This window comes from Dysidea avara, chromosome 11 (genome assembly GCF_963678975.1).
Source record: "Dysidea avara chromosome 11, odDysAvar1.4, whole genome shotgun sequence".
Taxonomy (NCBI): Eukaryota; Metazoa; Porifera; class Demospongiae; order Dictyoceratida; family Dysideidae; genus Dysidea; species Dysidea avara.
Genome location: NC_089282.1, coordinates 6,848,888 through 6,873,865, shown reverse-complemented (window position 1 = coordinate 6,873,865; position 24,978 = coordinate 6,848,888). Strand labels below are relative to the sequence as shown.

General features: G+C 38.8%; 2 protein-coding genes across 2 annotated transcripts; both read left to right on the top strand.

Moving 5' to 3' along the window:
* Positions 1-2,938: 2,938 nt before the first annotated feature.
* Positions 2,939-19,036, top strand: LOC136237832 (tyrosine-protein kinase Fer-like). Its single transcript, XM_066028048.1, has 14 exons — positions 2,939-3,075; positions 3,220-3,473; positions 4,423-4,703; positions 7,276-7,443; positions 8,163-8,300; positions 8,831-8,956; positions 13,831-13,938; positions 14,213-14,300; positions 14,425-14,553; positions 14,976-15,161; positions 16,379-16,555; positions 16,901-17,584; positions 17,686-17,796; positions 18,828-19,036. The coding sequence occupies exons 2-14, from the start codon at positions 3,240-3,242 to the stop codon at positions 19,002-19,004; spliced, it is 2,607 nt and encodes an 868-aa protein (XP_065884120.1). The 5' UTR covers positions 2,939-3,075; positions 3,220-3,239; the 3' UTR covers positions 19,005-19,036.
* Positions 19,037-19,749: 713 nt separating this feature from the next.
* LOC136237851 (tyrosine-protein kinase Fer-like) lies at positions 19,750-23,195 on the top strand. The gene is made up of 5 exons (XM_066028077.1): positions 19,750-21,401; positions 21,603-21,713; positions 22,232-22,589; positions 22,667-22,888; positions 22,936-23,195. Exons 1-3 carry the CDS (start codon positions 21,120-21,122, stop codon positions 22,409-22,411), a joined length of 573 nt encoding a protein of 190 aa, XP_065884149.1. The 5' UTR covers positions 19,750-21,119; the 3' UTR covers positions 22,412-22,589; positions 22,667-22,888; positions 22,936-23,195.
* Positions 23,196-24,978: the final 1,783 nt, after the last annotated feature.

The window sequence follows — 24,978 nt, the reverse complement described above, 5'->3', positions numbered from 1 at the left end:
CAGTGGTCGCAAACACAAGCAGGCCCGTAGCCAGGAATTTTGAAAGGGGGGTTCTTTTTGACCAAAAGTGGACCTTTACTTGCATGATGATTAATAAAGGTACTGAGACTGGGTGTGCAAAGCACACCCAATCTAGGGGGGTCTGGGGGCATGCCCCCCCAGAAAATTTTTTGAAAACAGATACTAAAAGGTTGGATTTAGTGGCATTTCAGTCAATAAAAATAACAATTTTTTTAGGTAAGCTGAAGACCAGCTGTATGAATGATATCTGGAAAAATATCTCTACTGCTACTGTAATTATACCATCTGCACATGCATGTGTCTAAATATAATATATTGGAATGTCACAATGAATAAGAATGGGAAAGATTGAGCACTCTGCCATGATCAACAGGGGCAGTGTAGCAGAACAAAGGGTGTCTTAAACAATGAAATTTACACATTGCATGGAATTGAAGCATGGATGCTATTCGTGGGCTCTGCATGGAGGGGCTTGTCCACCAAAATCTTATATTTTAATGAAAGCTCGGTTTAGACAATCTACATGTAAATTATGTAGCTTTTAAAAGAAAATGTAATTGTGACTGTTCTATTAGAGTGATTGTTCTATTAGAGTAGTTGACTGCTCTATTAGAGTATCTCGATCTTGCATTGCATTTACTGCAAGCACTGAATGAGTTACTCGGAGCACTTATTTTAGCTTCTTATTATAGTGGTATCTAGTAATCTGTAGCTAATGGACTTTTGCTCCTGAAAATTTGGACTTGTATACTAAAATTGTGGACCTTTTTGCTAAAATTGTGGACCTTTTACTGAAATTGTGGACCTTTTTTCCAAGAGGGCGGTTCTTCAGAACCCCCCGAACCCCCCCCCCCCCGGCTACGGGCCTGACAAGGGGAGTGAAGGAGGCCTGCTCAACCTCTCTGACACGGTCACCATACTCACGTTTCTTCTGTGCCTCGTGACGTCGATACAAAGAGGGGACACTGGTGTTGCAGTAGTTCGGTGCATTAGGATGAAACACCCTTACGTCAAAAAAGGCACTTTGCCGCTTCCCCCAGAATCCCCTAGCATGTATGTCTGCCCTAGCCTCATCCTGACGGTTGGCAGTCTTAGGTGCAATGATCTCCCCAGTAAGTGGCTGTAAAGGTGGCTCAAGGGCCACACCATGACATGTCTTGGAAAGCCACTCTGCAGTGATGTTTCGCAAAGCATTGTGGCGAACAAATGTGAGGCCTCCATGTCTGCAAATCATAGCATGATCCGCAGAAAATGGGACTCCACAAACACAGTGACTGGGTATGTTCAGGAGCTTCCAGCCATATCTAAGATGCAAGGCATCCCAAAATTCTTGCTTCATCAGATGGAATCCCTGCTCTGCTAAAGGCAATGCTGTCAGCCAGGCAGAAGCACCCGGTTCACTGTTCAGGTCTAAAACTCTTTGGGATTATGACGAAAGATTAGATTTGATCGTAGAAGCCCTCCCCCTCAAAGTAGAGCGATGATCCTGATGAATCTGAGCCTTGATAGAACTAACGTCGGGTAGAGGGGCTAGTAGATTCTGAGCAACAATCAAAGATCTCAGAGAGTGTGTGATTTTGATAGATGCAGTAAACTGAGAATCAGCAATGTCTACAGGATTGACAATACCCAAGCCACCTAGGCGGCAGGGTAGAGAGAGCACATCACGCTCTAAGGCAGAACAAGCACCATGGCCAGTGAGGGCAGGGATCAGCTTCAAACGGATGGCATCCTCTAGAGGCTGAAACAGGGGTCCGACATTGGGGATGGTCCTCATGATGTATACCCACCGGCCTATCATCCCATGAGTGAAAGCACAAAAAGCCGCATGAGGACGATTTGTAGCAATCTCAGCCAAAGCAAGCACTTCACTAGACCAAGAACAAACCTTCTTGGCCACAAACCCCTCTGCAAATTCTCGAGAGCCCAATGCAGCCCCAAGATGGTGCTGGCCCTGATCAGTAATCTGCATACCAGCGTCAGCAAAGATAGATTTTGCAATAGTTAACAAATGAGGCTTTACAATCAACACTGTCTTAGATGCATTAGAAAAATACCCGAAATTAGGTCCCAAAGAGGATAGTGTCTGCCACCATTTATGCAAAAGTTTCAGTTTCCCCACCGCAGTGGCATCATCTGCAAACCATACCTGCCCAACACTGGGGACTGCCACACGGAGTCTTTTAATTAAGGGAACCACAGCCAGGGCATACATTGCCATTGCGAAAGGATCTCCTTGAGTTGTTCCTTCACAAGATGGGATTTCACCCTCTCCAACTACAAACAATCGGACTGGCTGAGCATAAGTGTTGTTCAGGATAGTAGAAAATGCAGGACAAAGGATGGATATATTATGTAGGGCAGCTTGGCGATTCACACAATTGAATGCATTAGTAGCATCCACTAAGAGTGCAGCTTCACAATCACTGTCATCAAACATATTCTTCATAGCATGTACAGCAGCCTCAAAGCCAGCTGATTGTCCCGCACAGGTCTGTAATGGGCCAGCAGCCAGTGCAATATCATCACCTATAACAAAGGATCGCCTTAGCAACAATTCTACGGGGCACGTCACCAATACCAATTGGTCTCACACCTGGGCGTTTGTCGAGAGGTATCAGCCTGCAAGCAACAAAAGGCATCAAAATTGCAGGTTCAACTGTAGTTATGGATAAGCAGCAGGCAACAGAGGTCAAGGCTTGGCACACGGAGTCTTTTAATTAATTTAGTGAGTAGATGACCGAGTAGCTAGCTAGCTACTCGGTTAGCTATACACATCTACTCACTAAGTGCAGGGGGCATACCAAATTTAACAGTGCAATGTATTTGTAGCGTCACAGAGTGACGTGTCGTGCAAAGTAAAATGTCACGCGCATCAGAAATAATTCACGTGACAGCTCAGTAAACTCTAAACAATGCCCACCGTTTTGTGAACACGACAATCGAGAAAAGTCCCCCAAAAATCTGATATTAATAAAAATGTCTTCCAGGTGCTACGCGCCCTAGAAGTTTGCTACTCTTCATTCTCAAGTAACGTCCGTAATTTAATTTAAGGTAAGTTCAGTGCACTTACTACACGGTCCTCTACAATACTGATGTAAACGAAATACAAATTAGATTACCCTGAAAAGTGAATGTTTATATGGTGGAAAGCTTGTAACAAGTGTCACAGCAATATGTTTGTTTCCTGTTCTTTAGGAAGTAAGTTGAGTTCGAATATGGAGCCGCGGAGTCCTGGAGGCGAGAGCTTCGGCACGAACCTTCTTCGCTCGGTCCCCAAGATCACTGCGCGCCACGAAGAAGAAATGAAGCTGCTGGAGAGCCTTCACCAGCACATGAACAAGCGCACAAAAGCTGACATGGATTATGCTGCACAGCTGGCTAAGATAAACGCCGCAGCTGTTAGAGCCTGTCCCAAAGACACCCAAGATGAAATATCTAGCATAATTCAGGTATGTGAGAACATAGGCTGTTTTCTGGGGGAGGGGTAGCTGCTTTTACACAAGGAATCCTTCACTGGCCCTCCTAGTGAAGTGTTAAGGTGTGTACAAATTCCCATAGACCTGTACCACACCTTGTAATTGTAAGAAGACTGCTTTCCTAGAGTGTACAAACAATGCAAAACAAATCCACAGGGATCTTTTTGTGTGGTCTATGCAGAGACATGAATTCTTTACCAGTTAACAAGGCTGTATGAGTATTATCAAGAGTATTATTTACTCTTGGTATTATGTATTGTTACATACAATTAGTGTATTAATTGTTGTGTCTGGCTGTATAGCAGATTTATGCCCCCAATAGACAAAATAGCTGGTGGTTTGAAAATTTAAAATGTACACAAATAACAAAGTCTTAGGAATACAGCCATGGTATATTGAATTGTGTATTTTAAACCAAACACACTGGACTGGTTATGGGTTGGTTTTCTGAACGTACGAATGCAGTTTGTAGAACTTACATATAGTTTGTCAACACCAATGTGAACAATCTTAAGCTACACTAAGTTGCCATGCTACGTGTGCATTATATATAACCACGGAGAAAGTTAAGCTTTTCATTGTGGGCTATTAGAAAGGGATATAATTCATCACTGAAAATGTGATGGATATATGGAGTGTTTTTAAGTGCAAAAGACTCTTGTTAATAGCCTCGTGTTTTAGAAGGAAAAGCAAAACAGTTGAACATTGAGTATGGCCAGTCACAAAAATGACACTATGCTAAAGGTTGACCATAAATGCTGGCTAAAGAAAGAGAACATGAAGTCGATAAAATGCAAGACAGCAGAAGGCACTTTGTTGTGTTGTTTTAATGTTTATATAATCTCCATAGTACAAGGCAATTAATTGTTATCTTGAAGTCAGTGTCTGGTTTTAATTGCACAATTTTAACCCTTTTGTTTAGATCTGGAGTGTTTTCCTGAGAGCTACTGACAAAATTATTGCCAAGATTAATCAGAGTGCACAAGAAATGCGCACCCTCTTGGCTACGGAGCTTCAACCATTGATCAAGAACAAGCGTAGTGCAGGGATAGCGTTCAACAAGGACAGACTGAAGGCTGAAGATGATTATCACACCTCATGTACTGAGGTTGACATGTTGCGAGAGGCCTATGGGAAATATGCTAGGAAGAGCAACAAGAATAAAGATCTTGTTAAGAAGGCAAAACCAGCTGAAGCAGAAAGGTAACAGTAAATTGCCTGTAATATGAAATACATGTTTTGTATGGGTGTGTGAGTTCGTGCGTGCGTGCGTGTGTGTGCATCTGTCTGTGCGTGCACACTAAAAATATTCATACCTAATATTAGCCAATGGCTGCTGGCACCAAAGTGTCTTTATTTATAGGGGCTTCTCATTGAAGATTAGTAACTGTGTCAGTCAGTCTGTGTGCAAGGATGTTGAGCTTGTTGCCATGGTCACTAAAGCAAATACGTTATACTTATGTACTGTAAAAAACCAGGCTCACTTTTGATGATGAAGCAGTATTGGTTAGGTAAAACTCAGCCCAAATAACCTTCAGATTGACTTGAAATGCTTTCAACAAGTTGCTATGGTTTTTTTTTGTAAAATTATAAAACGGCAAGATATACGTGGTAGGGATATAACACTTCTTATTGTATTACTGTGATTTAAATATCATGCACTACTCCAGCTTGTGTCAATACTTTTTATTGATGTGCTATGGTCCCTACTCTTCCAAATTTTGTTACAAGAAGCAAGTTATTGTTCTGTATATTGTTTTAAAAAAAATTATGTTATTTATGTTAAGCATATTTATTTACTTACATTGTTGTGAGTGAAATCCTTTGCCAGCATGTTGTCTAACTGGTTTCAGTTCGTAGGTTTTTTTGGTTTATGGGCACTGTTTTGTTAGCTAGACTACACCATATTGCAACAGTACATGTCAGGTAGTATCTACTAGTATTCCAGTACAATGGAATTCTCAAGATGTTCCTAAATATGGACAGATTAATTAATCAGGACACTTGTCCACACACATTTACATCCTCTGAACAGAAGACGTCATCATTCATCTCACAATCTCAAAAGAAACGTCAATATTGGGACCTCACATTAAAGGACAGAGTATATCCATGTGGCCCCTCACAAACTTTCTCAGTATAACACATTCATTGCCTTCTTACTGTAGCTTTGAAACAACAACTGGTGCAATGCTTGGGTGAATAATTACATAATATAAGGTTGCGGCATGTGACTAACTTTCTCTGCCTCTAAACTAGCTGATGGGGGATATTCCAGCAAAGAGAAGCAGCCAAACAAGTTTGTACATTAATTAAATTAATGGTTCAAGTGGTCTTGTTACAAATTGCTAGTATCCTACACATCCAGTATTGGTTATCACAAGTGTGATTTCTATGGTATAGAATTGTAGAGGTTCCAGCTGGGTAAGATTGTAATTTTATGCCAAGTGGTAAACATGATTTTTTTTTTTTTTTGAGGAATGTGCAAATGATGCAAATGGTATATGTTGTGTTAATTAGCCAGATTGGGTAGTTAATTTCCATGGTTGGGAATTTAATAAAATTACCACTGTATATACCCATATACTGGAATGTTCAACACATGACTGGTGATTAGAAACCTCTTGAAGATAAACATTTAAACAAGAGAGATTTGTAGAACTACTATTTACTATTTGGTGCTTTAAGACTGGTTTAATTTGGAGGTTGTTTTAGTTCTCTCATAGCAGTATACAGATACATTATTTATCCTAACGTGTTGGGAGTGTGCAAGTCTTCATTGTAATACTAGATTTTTGAAAGGTCTTCTTTCAAGGGTTCCACTGTACCACTGCTAGTGGAAAGGCAGTGTTTTAATATTCACACCTTTCAAAATACTACGCCTGTCTCAGTTTAGGATAAATTGTAGCAAGGTAGTCCCCTGTTGATATAATTATAGTTTTTAATGGTATAAATATTTCAGTACACTTTGTTGTGTACATTAGTAATGTGGTACCTGTGAGCTGTTTTGTTGTGGGCTGTCACATGTTTTGCATGTGTTTCCTCTGTTGTAGAGCTGGTGGGCTAACATTGTTCCATAATTCCATTTTGACAGTACTCGATTTGAAATGATAATTGAGTGGTGATTAATCAAATATAGCGTGTGTGTCTGTGTGAACCCAAATAGCAGGGTTTTTTTATAAATTGCATCTTAACATACACACACATCCACAATTCCTGAAATGATAATTGAGTGGTGATTAATCAAATATAGCACGAGTGTCTGTGTGAACCCAAATAGCAGGGTTTTTTTTATAAATTGCGTCTTAACATACACACACTTACACAATTCCATTTTGACTCTACTGATTTGAAATGACAAATAGCATGTTATTTTATAATTGCACGCACACTCACCTTATCACCTTATCGGCCTGTCAAATGACAATAGCAGGGTCCTGAATCAAATTGGACCTGGCATAAAACTCATCTTGAACAGTATTGCTGATGGTGGGTGAGGTCACCTTTGCGATGGAAGATGGAAAATTCTGCCACACCCACAGTATAAGTCAGTTTGCTTTGGTGGAGGTAAATCTCCTGAAAGACTGAAAGTCCTCACACACACATGCATGCACATAGCCATTATAATGATGCAGTCTTATGAAGCTATGTTTGTCATCTCATACTTGACACAGTTATTACAGTGAGGTGGTCTTATCTTTGGGATTTAGCCCACTATTATTAGAGAGGGTAGCTGTTAAATGAAGTTTTACTGTACCATACATTTATCTTACAGGGTCACTCAGCACTATGCCGATGTGTCATGTCGTCTACACAATTGTCACAACACCTACATACTGGCCATACACAATGCTAACACTCACCAACATTACTACAAGACTACTCTACTACCACTGGCCTTTGATACCTTCCAAGAGAGAATGGAACTGCACGTTGGAGAATGGTCAGTTGAGTATTGTGTGATACAGTAAAACTTCTCTTAAAAGACTCTTAGGAGAAAGGACACAATAGAAAAAGCACCATAAAGATGTCCAAGAACTATACTCTCTTTTTTACGGGCCTAAAATTCAAGTTTCCATTATAGAGAAGTTCCACTGTATGCAACAGCGTATCTGTAGTAAGACCTGTATAGTCATGGAATGGCAGACACAGTTTTAAAGTACTAAGCATTTGTTTGAATTGTTTCCAAAGGTATACGTGCCTTCATACCATGCAATCAAAATATTGATAAATTTAATGTATTGTGATACGGCTAGTATTACGATATGCTGGAACCTGTTAATGTGGATACTTAGAATTGGCGACTCCTTTACTTATAATTCACACACTTTAGTTAAGGTCTCAATGTATCCCTAAGCAGTGTATGGCTAGGCACTCTTGTAGGGCGAAAGATTTTGCAGCTTTTGTAAATCCATACAAATATGTATTTCAGTTGTTAGAAGTACATAGCATGCTATTTGCTTATACTTGAAATCATCTTTGGTGCATCCTCGAAAATATTTTTCACGAAATGTCAACAAATTAAAACCTTGCCCCTCAGTGCAAAAATCAACTCAAAATTTATGGCTACACAATGTAACTCCCAATGAGTCCTGGTTATGTTATATACGTATCAAGTATTGCTAGTATTGTGTGCGTTAGTTGTATTGTGTTGTTTTGTAGGAAGAATATTATGGAGAAATATGTTAACTGCTTGGATTTGTATGAGGTGTATGAAGAAGCCAACAAGATGCTGTTCTCTGCCTTGGCAAAGATTGAACCAACCACTGAATACGGACCATTTATTGAACAGAATAGGAGGTTGGTTGGAAACTCTTGCAATACTGTTATACTACTCTGCAGTCTGCACACTACACGCACATCCAAGTTTGGCAGAATGTACGCTGGCTTTATTTGACTATTGCAGTATGCCAAATACCATTGCACTGTATATTAGCAGTGAGACCAAGTACATTCAAAAGTACCTTCTTCATTTAGGAGGGAGGGGGTACTCACCCCTTTGACGAAGTCTGGCTGCCCCCTTGTATTTAAATAAATCTTAAACGGTTCTGGTCACTCTCAGGTAGAGACTCTAAAATGCAAATTTCCTGAGGGACCGTGTCCCCAGACCCCTGTAAATGCTATATATACACATGAACCTTTACACCATCCACCTCCCCCATACCCTTGAGTCATTTCCTAGATGAATGCTTGACCTTCTTAAGTGAGCATCAATACGTATTACGTACCTATGTATTTGTGTATGCGTATGTGTGTATGTGAATTGTCCGTTATCACCACACGAAAGCTCTTGTATTTACTGCTATTTATTTTCATGTCTGCACATGTAGCAAGGATGGTCCTCAACTGGTGTCATATGACTTTGATGCTGCAGTGTCAAAACTGCCAGTAGTACCAGTGGCCCCTGTTGGACAGATAGCTATTAACAACCTCACTGGTACTCCACTGAAAGAAAAGTGAGTTAAATGTTTATTGAAACCTTAATAAGGCCACCTTCAGGACCACACTATAAGGCCCTTTATAATGAAGCAGTCTAAATTTCAACTGATTGTCATTTTTGGGACCTACTTGACATGGTCACTATAATGAGGTGGTCTTATTACTGAGGTCAAGAAATACACCTTAGAATGTACTTGACATAATGAGTTGTTTCTAATGTGTGTGAATAAAGAGCATGTACAGGCTGTGTATATGTGTCTGATAGAATCGCCATTCTGCATCAAAATGTGTTTAAAATTTTATGTGGTGTGTTAGGGAATTAGCTCAGATGGTAGAGCACCTGCTTTGCATGCAGGAGGTACTGGGATCGATACCCAGATTCTCCTTTTTTCCTACACTGAACTTATTTCTTATGGTGGTTTATTGTTACCATATGTGACCGTCTCAGCAAAAACCCGACTTGTTCGCACAACTATGTGTATTAAGAAAATTGAAATTAAGAATAAAATAAAAATTTGCATGCTACAGAGAAAAATACACAAGTTTATATCAGCCAGTACTCTGAGAAGGAAGCCTCAAATCTATATACCATCTTATTCGCCAGCTCATGGAGAGCTTTGTTTCATTTCTGTAGCCCCAACAGTATGCGTGTCACGTGCATTTGTTTACAATACGGTAAACATAAACGAGATCTTCAATTAAACTGCCTTCATGCCCATATGCTTAAGTGACTACTGGGTTAACACTCTACCTTGGCTGATTTGCTAATCCATGGTGAACATTTAAGCCAAATTTCAACATTGTAGACTAATGCAAGCGGAAGTTATGACTGCAAATATAACCACCTGTAGTTTATTTTCAGTATAGTTGCTGTACAAATCAATTGTCTTGCTCTTCCAACTGTCTAGTACTATAATTCCAAAACTACTCACTACAGAAGGCTGAAATTTGGAAGTTGGGAAAACAAGTCAGGTTTTTTGCTGAGATGGTCACATATCATAGTGTGTAATTTATCTCAGATGGTAGAACACCTTCTTGCATGCAGAAGGTGAATGCTAGGATTGATACCCAGTCTCTTTGTCCCTCTATTTTTGCTTTGTACTGTAGCATGTGTTGCAGAATCAAAGGGTGTATCCATTCGCTGGATTGGACTACTGGACTGGATTACTGGACTTACGTTCTATTTTGTTTTCTTGCCTAGACTTAACCACGATAGTGTTATAGCATCGCCTATAGCCTTTCAGTAGCATTTACTCTTGTTTTGCTGGCTCTTAGGCTTATAATGTTTATGAATAGTATGCAACGAGTGCACAGTGTTACAGTTAACAAAGAGAAGTGCTTTCCAATGCAAACCTTCAAACAGGAAGGTAAATAAGGCTGCATACAGAGGAGGTTGGACACGCTGTAAGCGCCGCTAAAATAAATTATACGGAAATCTATTTTTATAGTGGAGTAAACAGTAGTATCGATATAAAGCAGCGAGACATCATCATTTCTGTTTATGATTACGTACATGATCAGTCTGATGAAGTTATATACGCAAAAAAGTGGTTTGGTATTTTCACCCAAAACCTAAGCGCTTATGCAAAACAAATTATATCTCCTTAAAGCTTACGTGGAGAGTGATCTGAATAGAAAGTCTACCCCGGTCTATCCCACCGTTTGCTTATTTTGTATTGCGACTATTGAGGGTCACGTGAAATACCCAATGAAACTATGCAATTAAAGACAAGTGTGTCCAACCTCCTCTGGGCTGCATATATTTGGAAAAACTACATTAAGTATATCAACAATTAATTATGAAGTCATGCCATTAAAGAGACCACTAAAACTATAGTTGTATGTGCCTCTAATATGCAAGACAAGACATGGAGAACCCTCCACATGTGGTATACTACTTTATGTAATTGTTTAGGGTTTTGAGCAAACTTTATGTCAGTCCAGTAGTCCAGTCCAGTGGATGGATACACCCAGAATCGAATCTGTTTACAGCACCAAGACAAGCTTTTAGTATATAGTATAGTCTTGCGTGGCAAGACCTTTACTCCTGGAGAAAGGCTTACCGATTAGATTTTTTTTCAGCGTGTGCTTAATTATAATCATTGCGTCTCACGGCACTGAAAACAAGTCCGTCCATGCTAGCTCAATTCCTGAGCTCACACTAAGGATATCTTGAAGGATATTGTCAACTGGCAAGTCGATCACTGGTTAATTATTGCTGATATACATTCCATACAGCATTACTGTACACCAGGGTAGGGAATAAGTGTTATAGGACATAATAAATCACAGCAAAAATATTAAAGGACAGTTATCGCATACTCTACTGCTCATATTCAGCATTTAGTAGTGGGCTGTAGGTTCCCTCAGGACCCTTGACTTGTGAGACTCAATAAATTTTAACCACAGAATGTGCAAAAACCAAAAATATACCAGTCCAGTAGTCCAGTCCAGTGAATGGATATACCCATCATATTGCAATGTGTGTGAGCTAGACACTGTTCTATTAAGTGCTTAATTTGGGGGAGCTTATTAAAGGTTGTTTTACTATATTGGTTTCCCTGTGTGCTGCAGTGATTTCAATTAAAACCTTTCACAGCTAAATTTTCCTGCACGCTTGGCATAGTTGTCCACATATAAACTTACAAAATGTATGAAACTACTTGTATTGTCTCTTCGAGTTTTATCACAATTGTGGTGTCACACATGCACATACGCACGCACAAATGATTAATGCCACGTGACTGAAAAACCACCAGTGGGCATTATTGTTGGTCTATGTGTAACGATGTGTCAATGCAGGGGGGTAGGACATGATGTCATAACGCATACGATTTTTGCATAATGTAATTGAATTCCAATGATAATTACATGATGAAAAACTAATGTACTAGCTACTTGCATCAGTGTAAATGCCAAAGTCGATTGCATTTATTACTAGTGACTAAGAATACAGCGAACAATAACACAGGTACCTGAAAATAAGATCAGATTTTATTCTAAATAATGCTCTACTGCAAAGTTCATCGTAAAATCGCTGGAGCTCGATGAAGTTCATCACATGAAACGATTTCTACACTAGTGAACTACTATTTCTGGCAATAAATCCAGCACTAAACTTCACAGTTTGCTAGAACTATACCCTATGCTAAAAATGTACAGTACGCAAACGTCACACAATTATTGTGACATCATGTCCTACCTCCTCTGATGTCAATGTTTAAAACATGACTATCAATTTGACAAAATAGTCCTATTACAGGTAATAGATCTCAGAAACAGGACCTATAATAGCATGCCTGAAGCACATTGTACTATGAAATGCACAATAGAAAGCTAGCGTGTTAGTAGCATATCTTTTATGTTGGTTACAGCAATGAAGAGGCTAATGTACCAAGCCTAATGCTTGTTATTTTGTATTTGGTACATAGGTATGCATGAGGACAATATATGTTATGGATTTGCTGATGTTGTCTGTACTTGTGTTCACCGACAAACCAAACTTGTGGCAAATTAGACATATAAAAAATGCAACCCTTCTCTTTTTATTCCCCATGGAATGTTTTTCATATCTGTGGAATTGCAAACTTCATGTTGGTCATTTGGTTGTGTCCACTGGCAGATGAAATCATCTTCAGCAATAAATTTTATAATCTATTTATGAAATTTGATGGTAGCTGTTTACTGTTGTAACTATTGTGGTTTTCACAAAGGATATGTGTGTATAAATTTTGTGGTATTGTGGCTGCTTATAGTTTGTGTGGCAACTAGAAATTTTCCTCACTTGAAATGTACACTACTTAAGGCCACCTGTCGGAATAAAATTACAGCTAGTGTGGTTTTTGCTGTGGTTTATTGGTAAGAGCCATAAGATAATGGATATGGCCACTGTACATGTATTAGGTACTTTCACAAACTGTTTTTATTTTCTTCCTCTGTGTGTGTGTGTGTGTGTGTGTGTGTGTGTGTGTGTGTGTGTGTGTGTGTGTGTGTGTGTGTGTGTGTGTGTGTGTGTGTGTGTGTGTGTGTGTGTGTGTGTGTGTGTGTGTGTGTGTGTGTGTGTGTGTGTGTGTGTGTGTGTGTGTGTGTGTGTGTGTGTGTGTGTGCATATGAGTGAGAGTGTGTGTGTGTGTGTGTGTGTGTGCATGCATGTGAGTGAGAGTGTGTGTGCGTGTGTGTGTGTGTGAGACAGAGAAAGGTGGGGTTAAAGTCTACTCAGCTGTATTAATGAGGACGTTTTAGATGGTGAATGCTGAGTGAGGGGTCCAATGTTACTCTATATGCACGATCAAGCGTGTACTAAAAGCTTGTCTTGGGGACATAAAATAAAATGTTTTACATGTACAATAGCACATTTCCTCTTGATTTTTTAATTTGATTTAAATTCTAGACAGTCAGCAATAGCCATTCTGAAGCATAAAGGCAATAGCCATTCTTCCCTCTTTAAGTATTTTAGTTTTCAAGGTATTCAGAATGCTTTAGCAGTGGTCTAGGGTACTTTTTCAGATTTATTTGCTAGTGATTAAAATATACCACCACTCAATGGAAGCCCAGTCTATTCAAGGAGGGCTTCACTGGAATATGGTCTTCATTCAAATGCACAGCACTTATTAGGGTTCCAAATAGAAGCTTGACTCTCAAAACTTTATACTGTATTGAAACTGAAACTCTTACATTTTAAATAAATAGTGTTGTTGTTTTGTTAAGGTTTGTTACTATCTGGGAAGTAGTGTGTTGTGTTGCGGGACTGAGACTTGCGAACTTCACAACTACAAATATTTTTACAATACATTATTTTGGCTGCTTATATACCTCTCATGTGGACCTGCTTTACTGTATCACAACACCTATACGTTATATTCAAAACCAAGTCATTTAATATGTACTTTAGGTTGAGTGAACTCCACAAATCCCTGGAGATGTTGAAGAACCAAATTGGTGAGAAACTGTCAGAGGTCGAGACTGCCAAGAGGGACCTGTCTGAAATGGAGCAAAAGGAGTGAGTATTATAGTTTGTACATTGATTATTGTAAGGTGGTTGCCTTCGGACCCAAAATTTCTCAGTCTTAATAGGTACTACCAAAAGTTCGTAATATAAAGAGGGAACCCTCTCTATATTATTATTTTTAAATATATTTTTAAAAATCATCTCAACTACTGTGTATTATATCAGTCAAAATAAGCTCATCCTAAAGTTTCCTTATATAGTGTACATACATAGAGAGGTGATCCTTTCCCTACTAAAGACATTGACATGTCATTTTGTTGTTTAGTGTTGACAGGGCCCAGCAGTTGATGGCAAGGATCAGTATTGTCCAAGTTGAGGTGGAAAACTTGAAGTGTAAAGAAGCTCGTCAGCAGGTGAGTGCTTGTGTTGGTACAGTGAAGCTTGCTCTAATCCAGTCACTCTTGGGCCAAGCAGCAACTGGCTACATTATTAGTTACAATTATAGAATGGTGTTATGAGTAGTTTTGTGACTTACAGGCTCAAGCCAATGTGATCCAGCAAGCATTTGATAAGATGGGTGGTGAGGGTGTTATCCCGCCACAATTTGATCCTGATATTGGTGATGTCACCATTGACTTTACTACTGTACTAGATGAGAAGGGAAAGGTAGTGAATTGTTTGTAATATGCTGGTTGTGTACATGAGTGAGCAAGTGAGTGGGTGGGTGGGTGAGCAAGCAAGGGAGTGAGTGAATAAGTGTGTCTGTGTGTAGTGTCTGTGTGTAGTGTCTGTGTGTAGTGTCTGTGTGTAGTGTCTGTGTGTAGTGTCTGTGTGTAGTGTCTGTGTGTAGTGTCTGTGTGTAGTGTCTGTGTGTAGTGTCTGTGTGTAGTGTCTGTGTGTAGTGTCTGTGTGTAGTGTCTGTGTGTAGTGTCTGTGTGTAGTGTCTGTGTGTAGTGTCTGTGTGTAGTGTCTGTGTGTAGTGTCTGTGTGCATCAGTCAGTCAGTCAGTGAGTAGTACTAATGCCTGTACTGTGTATGCCTTGTTAGGTTATGTTACATGTGTTTATTATCTCAATCATACCTTGCAGGAGTTGATATCCTCACGGGAAGGCCACAAGACTATTGGCAAGAAGCTGGGAAAGATGTTCTCCAGGTTCAGGACACGTGGCAAGTCAGTAACACTTGACAATAACCCTGGACCAACTGCCAAAGCGAAGCTTAATTTGCCATCATCACCGAGCTTGGACGTAAGCGATGATGAAGATACTGAAGAGGTAAGAACTGCAAGTGTAAGAACTTTATCGTGCGTATTGGTGACATGCATTCATTATGGCTGTGCAATAATAAAGATAATAAGATTATCGAGATAAGCATCATTGCAATTATCGTTATTGTGGCAGTTTTTCATTATTGTGATAATAGTAAACTTCTGCATACTACAGGAAATCAATCTACAATGTCAGAGGAGGTTGGAAGCGTAATAAGCACTACGAAAATTTTCATTTGCCTTTTTGAGATTGTAAGGTGGGGTATAATATTGAAGGAGGATTGAATGGTGGCCGTAATACTCATTTCTAACCTTCTTCATGGCGGCCCATTGTTGCTATCATTCGTCTGGAAGCTTTCTTCATCTGTCTAGTCTCGTGTGATCCCTGACTAGGGTGCACGTCACTACAGTCTTAGTGAAGTACGCTGCATAGAATGACTTCTTGGGTGTTTATTCATACTTTTTTCTCGAGTGGGACTCCTCTCTCTATCTGTCTAGCTCCTCAACAAAGACATTTACTGCATCCATGGCTTGGCGCGAGATCTCGTTTGATTTATATGTAGTCCAAGTTTAAAAAGCTAACCTATTCAGTGGGGTTTAACAGGGCTTATTGTGCCAATGCCATGTACTTGTCATATTTCATCAATCGAGAAGTATTTCAACACCCAAGGAGGTCCAGTACGCTTTTCAATACAAAACCATTGGGCGCACATGCATGCTTCCAACCCCTTCTGCTACAATGTATAAACAGCAGTCTTTTATCACTTTTCTTGTAACAATTTCCAGGTAATTATTTATGCTGGTATTCCAAGAGTAAATTTTTACAAAGAGTAAAATGTCTGTAATGGTATTTGTGGTTTATGTAACTACCGTGGTAATTGTGATAATGAGTAGCATTATTGAGATACCAGAAATTTTATTATCACGCAACCCTAGCATTCATATAATAATGAATGGGGTCCAATAAAGGATGTCTCTGTCTAACAGCTGAGTAGTCACAATACATTTACAATGCACATGTGATTCAGTGCAGAGTTGTACAGCAAAATTTATTGAATCATCACTGCACCAATATATTGTCAGTACTCTTCATTTTTAATAACTTGTATGGTTCTCAAAAGTATGATTTTGTAAATTAACTTTGATGTCAATAGTCCTTATTCCTCTCTACTGTAATGCTCTAATAGTGTACACCTTAGGTTGACTTGTTCACTCGTCATGTAGTTACCTCTGGATAAAGAGTTGTGGTATTACGACTCTCTACCACGTGGTGATGCTGATCGGATGGTGAAGAATGATGGAGACTATCTTGTCCGATTTTCCGACACTAAAGGATACGTGTTGACCACAAAATGGGAAGGACAGGCCAAGCACTTTGTTATACAAAAGTTAGAGGATGAGGTATGGTGTACCTGTTGTCTATACAATATGGTGTTGCGTGCACACGTGTGTGCGTGTGTAGTGATGAATGTTGTGTATTAACTTTCGATTAATTGAACAGTAGAAGGACTGTTATATTAGAATACTTTGTCATTAGATTTAGTGTATGTTCTATTAGAGTAGTTGGCTTGTATTAGTGGGCTACAAATGGGCAGATTTGTTTAGCTGGCATACAGTATTCAGACAATGGAGGTCCCACTGCATTACTATACACTTTTCCATTTGCCATGACCTTATAGTAACAGTCAGTTATTATACCATGTAACACATTTTGCAGGTTGCTATTTATTTGTTTGTTCTTTACAGAATGGATATGGATATCGTTTTGAAGGGACAGCCTTTCCATCAATAGGAGAACTCCTCAACCATTATCAGGATGGCCAAGTGCCCATCACTAAGCGCACGCAAGCTGTGTTGAAGAAAGCAATTCTTAAGCAGACGATGGAGGATGACCAGTACACTATGAATAGAAGTAATATCATGCTCGACAAAGTGCCTCTTGGCAAAGGAAACTTTGGTGATGTGTATTCCGGTTCACTGAGAGATTCAGGAAGACGTGTTGCTGTGAAAACGTGTCGTTCTGAGCATATTCCAGAGACCCAGCAGTTTCTATCAGAGGCTAAAATCCTCAAGCAATACAACCATCCCAATATTGTCCGACTTTTGGGAGTGTGTGCAGACAAAGAACCAGTGTATATTGTAATGGAGCTGATGACTGGTGGAGATTTCTTACACTTCCTGCGTAAACAAGGTATCAACCAAACTCCATACCAACTTACCAAGTTTTCACTTGATGCTGCCCTGGGAATGGAATATCTTGCGTCACAGAACTGTATTCACCGAGATTTGGCTGCCAGAAATTGCCTTGTGGGTGACAACAATGAGGTACTGAAGATCTCCGACTTTGGCATGAGCAGAGAAACAGAGGAAGGTATCTACACTCCCAGTTCTGGGGCCAGACCAATACCTGTCAAGTGGACAGCTCCTGAAGTATGTAGTGTGTGTGTGTACTGTGTGTGCACTTGCATGTGCACGCGTACATGCAATGTGTATGTGGTTGTAAACTCTTTCATTTCTGTGCTGTATTGTAGGCACTTGGTTATGGCAAGTTCACCAGTGCCAGTGATGTGTGGAGTTATGGAGTGTTGTTATTTGAGACTTTCTCATGTGGATCATCTCCTTATCCCGGGATGAGTAATGCTGTAAGCCATGTATATGCTTGTTACCAAATTCTCTAATAGAGCAGTCGGTGTGCATTTAGGTTATGAGAATTGGTAGTAAAATAATTACTCTGATTACAGAACTCTAGTGTACATTGGCATGAAACATAACATGAATGCAGTTGATCTAAGGGCTGTAACTCTGTAGTTTTATATGTGACCCGCTAATTCTGTATTTGAGATAAATATATTCGGTAAAAACGTGTGCTACATAAATAATTTTACATACGTTTTAATTGCTTCAATAAACGGTGGAGGAAGACACAAATTTAAAATATCCAATATACCAATGGATTTGCCTCTTCATGCAGAGTAAGAATGTTTTTGTTTCATTTCTGTACCATGAAGCAAACATGTGTTTGATTGTTGCAGTGAAATGTAACGTTATTGTCACCGTTTCTAAGCTTGAAAAGCCTTCTTGTATGATAGTGTGGGTATATTAAGGCCAAAAACTATACCTTGATGAATGCTCCAGTTCATGGTCAATAGAATGACATAAGTCCCAGCTCCGTTGTCTGTTGAATTTGAGACTTCTGATCAATTAAATGAGCGTTAGTAATTTTTTCGTATAGGCTCTGTACAGTTTTGCTCTTCTTTTTGTCTATTGCTATAACTCCCAAAGCACTTACCAGATAAGATAACAGCCCATTGGGTTCTCCCTGTAGACAACAAAAAAGTCATAAAATGAAGTGGAAATAAGTTCTTAGTGGGTCACATATACAAATGATTCACAGTTGTAAGAAGGTACACTACTTGGTTAAATGATGTAAATGGTTTTCGATTTAATTCTACCAGTTTACCTTGTAATTGTGTCTTAGGTGAACATTGGTAACATTAATCACAGGATGTCTAGGGTCCAAAACTGACTTGTGGAACATAAACCCTAAAGAGGCCCCCTAATTGCTAAAATCCTCAAGGGAACACAGGGCTACTCAAGCATAAAGTCACTAATATTTAGATACACTTCTCTGTTTTGGTTGCATACATTTATGTATGTTTGTTTATAATCACAGCAAGCTCGGGAATCCGTGGAGCAAGGTCACAGGATGGATCCACCTGAGGGTACCCCCAAGGAAGTGTACGACGAAGCAATGTGGCCCTGCTGGTTCTACGAACCAGAGGACAGGCCGACATTCAGTGAATTAGTCACCGCACTTACTGCAATCATCTCCAAGATGTCGAAGAAGTAGCTAAACATTTTTTTTATTAAATACCATTTTTTTTAAATAACTGTGTGGGTCCAGTATTATGTTGTGTGTACTTGTATGTTTTGTAGCTACTCGTTGCAGTGTGGTATATACATAGATAACAAGTAGATGTATAATCTATAGATAGAAGGTTCATTTTTGTAGCACTCAAGTATTTATAATAATGCTACTTTTTTTTATTCAACTGTGTGTAGTACCTTGATAAAATGGGGAACAGCAATCGGTGCCTGAAAGCATCAAGTACAATGTACAGTGTGCTCATAGTTTATAACAATTCACGATGGAGTGAAATGGAATTACATGCTGAAAAGGACATGGAAGAACTACAGTGGAACCAGAGTACAGTAGAACCTGTTAAATCAGGACACTTGAAAATGACACCTGTGCAATCTGAATACTTAGCCAAAGTATCTCTTATTATAGTGGACACCTTGATAATCAGGACACTGGTTGGCCCTGAGGAGTCCTTAATACACAGGTTTCACTAATATACATTCCTCAGATAGTTTATCAAGGCATCTGTGTTCTGCCTAAATGTGTGTGCACCAATCAATACAAATGGGCTTGGATTTCAAATGTGTGTATACACCAACACAAATGGGACCATGGACAAGTAGTTCCTATATATATATAACTAGTATTTTTTTTTTAAAATGAAGTAGGGATCGAAATGAGAGATGAATGATGGTATTACAGCATATTTCAGTGGGAGAGTCCCTACTTCGGCACATTAGCTATAACAATTATTTTGCTCAATGCCAAAGTAGGGACTTTCCCACTGAGCTATGCTGTAATACCATCATTCATCTCTTGTTTCATTACTTTTGTGGAGCTGATGTAAACATTTCTGCTTCAAGATTCAGGGGAGGTAAACATTTTTGATGTCAATAATGCATCTTGGTACCCAAGTATCCTCACTTTGTCGACATTTTGAACGTGAGAAAACAACAGAATGTATTAGGAAATGGGTTCTTTTACCCCACTTGTATTTTCAACACTAAGGGGTCATGCTGCTGTTGTATTTTACAGAAGACTTGCTTTCCTTGTCTCTCTTCAGAAGGAGTTGTCATATAGTTCTGTGGTGTGGTGTATGATTGGCTGTTATGTGTTTGAGAGGAGCTAGATCACATCAGGGCTATCCACTTTCACCAGGAGCACTTGACCTTGCACTAGCTGAGGGTTGGGTGGTTCCAGCTCATATTGAAATTTGATCCTAGAATTTTTAACATCTTTAGCAGTAGGGGTGGTAGCAAGGGGTGCTAGTAACCCGAGGAATAATAAAAAAAGCTCTAAAAAACAAAAGTTTTCATGTATTTGTAGCTCCATAGTGCTTTAATGGTACAATTAACTATTTCTGCTGTGGAAGCTTCCTCAGGGTAGAACATCTCCCATGCCTAACTTGAGTCAAATCTGCCTAGCTATTATTGGGGTATACACGCCTTCAAATTTGTTTTATTTTAGTTTCTACTCAGTCTTTGATGATTCCTGTAGTAAAGGGAAAAAGTTTAATAAAGGAATTATCAATAAGCTGGCTTTAGAACTTGCAATTATAAAAAGAAGTGATATCAGCACAAAACAGCGATGCTGTGAAAAAAGGTGCATGTTAAAATTATTAGTATTAACATCATTGTTGGCCACCACCTTTAATTTCACAAGGCCACGCCTTATTTCACAACTTGATTTCTGTGCAGATTTATATATATGTTTGTTCTTTACAGAATGGACATGGATATTGTTTTCAAGGGACAGCCTTTCCATCAATAGCAGAACTCCTCAACCATTATTGTGATGGCCAAGTGCCCGTCACTAAGCACACACAAGCTGTGCTGAAGAAGGTAGTTCTTAAGCAGACAATGGACACTATGAATAGAAGTAATATCATACTCGACAAAGTGCCTCTTGGCAAAGTGGTGTTGTGTATTCTGGTATGCTGAAGGATTCAGGAAGATGTGTCGCTGTGAAAAAATGTGATATTCAATGGACCCAGGAGCTTCTATCACAAGCTAAAATTGTCCTGGAATACAACCATCCCAATGTTGTCCAAATTTTGGGAATGTGTGGAGACAAAAAAAAACATTGTATATTGTAAAGGAGCTGATGACTGGTGGAAATTTCTTGCACTTCTTGCGTAAACTAGGCATCAACCAAACTCCATACCAACTTACCAAGTTTTCACTTGATGCTGCCCTGGGAATGGAATATCTTACATCACAGAACTGTATCCACCAATATTTGGCAGCCAAAAATTGTTTTGTAGATGACAACTACAAAACGCTGAAAATTTCTGACTTTTTTGACTCTTTCATAGTAAACCTGTTTAATGAGTGCTGTTGGAATCCTTACTGCAAACTAATACCTACCAAGTGGACTGCTCCTGAAGTATGTGTACAACTTGAATGTATGTTAGTGTGTCTGCATGTTATATGTGTGTATTGCAAATAGTGTGCTTGCTTGTTGTGTGTAGTGTGTATATGTAGTAATGGAATGCTTACATACATTTATATACTAGTGACGCTACTAATGCACTGACTATACATGTATTGTGTAGTGTGTATTCTTCATTTCTGTATTATATTGTAGGCACTTGGTTATTGCAAGTTTACCAGTGCCAGTGATGTGTGGAGTTATGGAGTGTTGTTATTTGAGATTTTCTCATGTGGATCATCTCCTTATCCCGGGATGAGTAATGCTGTGAGTTTTATTATGAACTAATTGAATCTCTTAACAAAATGCTCTAATAAAATCTGCAGTTAGATTTTGTGGGATTGCTGGTAGTTGTGAGAAATAATTATTTTGATTGTATAGAACTGTAGTGCACATGTAGCATGGAATATGGCTTGAATGCAGTTGATCCATAAAGGCTGTAACTCCATAGCTTTTGTGATTTGCAACTACAAATAGGCACATTTCTTGAATTGAGTTGAACAAGTGTACAAACTGATTTTCTCCTTAATTCTAGTACTATTTTACAGGTACGTTGCAGGCTTAAGTACATACTCTTTAGTAGCATCATATATTATTAGCATGTATCACAGGACGACAAGGTGAATTTGGAATGTGAAACATAAAACCCCATGTAAGGAGAGTTTTACTGGATAGTAGCATCATGTTGTTTGGGGCTGAGAACACAGGGCTACTCGTGCATGAAAATTGCTTTATATCTCTTACAATGTATTTTGAGACTCACATATATTTGTTTATAATCATAGCAAGCTCGGGAAGCTGTGGAGCAAGAACACAGGATGGAGCCACCTGAGGGTACCCCCAATGAAGTGTACGATGAAGTAATGTGGCCCTGTTGGTACCACGAACCTGAGGACAGGCTAACATTCAGTGAAATAGTCACTACCCTTACTGCGATCACCTCCAAGATGTCTATAAATAGCTAGGCATTTTTTGGAAATCTATATGTACTTGTATTGCATGGTTTGTAGCTACTTGTTGAAGTGACGTATTGTTGTTCTATTTTTGTAAGTGCTCAAGAGAGATAAATGTCATAATAATTGACAATTACATGAACAAAGGGTCAGGAGTCCAGTCTCAGGGTTACCAAGTCATTACTAAAAGGTATGGAGCCCTGGCAAGACCAAAAAAAAAAAAAAACTACATACAAAACTAAACAATTATACATGGCTTCTCAACAGGGTAAACAGATCAACTACATCCCAAGTAGTGGAAGCACGGGAATTAAAGATCCTGTATGAAGAGGAGATTGCAACACAAGCTGCTTGCTGAAGAATACAACAAATAGTATTCTTTGGTAGATGGCATACATCGCTTAGTTTAGAGACAGTCTGTGGCATGAAATGGCCCAAACAACCAACCTCAATTGTCACAAGATTAACTGAAAATCCAGCCTGTTGAAGGTCAGTCAGTAATGAACCATAGCGATCTTCTTTACGATTCCTTGCAGCTAAAAGGTGATGTTCAGTATTAGTAACTACAGAGAGTTCTAATAATGTGATGGAATCTGTGGAAACCACCACAAGATCAGGTCTGCTCAAGGTAGATGTAATATGAGGCAGAATAGTACTTGGGGGACTAACACTTGCCTGGTGGCCAGGAAGATCTGCATAAATCTCATAACATGGTGGTAAATCTTTCTTAAAGTTGCGAACAAGAACCTGCAGAACAGCTAGAGTCATGGCGCCAAGTGTATCTGCCTTGATCAAGTGCAATGGAACAACCAGTTAAAATATGGTTAGTTGTTGGTTGAGTACAGTGACAAAGGGTACAAACTGTATTAATCTGTACTTTACTCAATTGTGTATATTAAACATTGTATGCAAGAAAGCCCCCATGTGATGGTGCGTGATAATTTTTTTGTACAGAGTTAATGCTTTATGACTGCTCTAGCACCTCTGTAGTCCACTGAGAATACCTCTGTAATCTATAGTACTCATGCAGTGTTGGGAGTAACGTGTTACATAATATTATTACTTTTGTGGTAACTAAGTAATATAACGAAATACGCTATAAAAACAGGTAATATAACTCAAATTACTTTACTTACAAATGTAATGAGTAATATAGTTACTGTAACGAGTCTAATATTACGTAATATTATTACTGTAACGAGTCTAATATTACGTAATATTATTACTACAAGTAACGAAGTTACTAATATTGTTAGTTATCATCTGAGTAATGCCTAACCACAACGAAGTAACGAAGCCTACTGAATGAAACTTATTCACCAGTTCTTCTTACTTATGACCAAGATTTGATCATTGTCCAACAACGCAATCATGTCACGTCATAAAGTGGTAGTTTCACACGTGACAACTTAAGGCTGTGGACACAAAGTAATACAATATGTAATATTATTACAGTTACTTTATTTTATGAGTAATATGTAACTGTAACTAAATAGTTCAGTTGCAAGTAATATGTAATATGTAACTAGTTACTTTTACAATGTAACTAGTTACTTTTACAAAGTAACTTGCCCAACACTGATGTTTTATATACTGTATACATAATGTACCAGCTAGAGCGAAAACACAAGTATGATATATTCAGCGCATCTCATGATGATTTGTTGCATTTCATACCTTTGTGTATCATTCACTATGAGTTATGATGTTAAAAACTTATTCATAATAGGCTGGCAATTTCAAATGGCATAATGGGTAGAATCTACAAGCGCAAGCCTTCAACCCTCAAAGGATTCTGAGGTGTTGGTGTTGGAAGGAAAGCCAGAAGTTGGCAGCTTCATATTAACTAATAATATACTCTAATAGAACAGTCAAAGAGCTGGCAAAAATTGTGATATAGTGTATCTGACCTTCTACCTCTGAAGTGTTTTATATATTGTACCAAACTTTCACCACCATCTTTTGCCAATGACTGCTAAACTGTATAATAATTTTACTTTTACTTTAGCATTTACTAGTAGCATATTAGGTGTTGTTGATTTGTTTCAAGCAGTTATTGTGTAGAGTGATCTATTACTGAATGACTGTATTTCTGACTGCTCTATTAGCCAATAGCATGTATAGATTGGTAGCTTGTTGCTGATATAGTATCCCATATCTATAGCGTATTACAACAGTCAATAATGCTTGCAACAGTATTGTGTCATCAGGTATTAATCCTATCTGACTATACTCAGTTCCATGTCAGGCTCATGGCTATAATGAATTATATACTCCTCCTCGTTCAAGGGCCACAAGTCACGTGATTACATTATACCATGCATGCATTAAAGATTAATTATCATCACTATGATGAACAAAGTATAAACCACAAAACTAGTGCATGAGTCCTCGGACAATGTTCATCCACATAACTAGCTATATATCTGATCAACAAGGTAAGACAGTTGTGGTCATTACTATAACAATTACAAAACTAAAATTTAGTAGCTGAAAGTAATTATAAATTGAAACAGTCTGGGTTAATTGTTTGAATTCTTTAGAGTTTTTAGAAGTAGAGATTGTGACTCCATGCATCC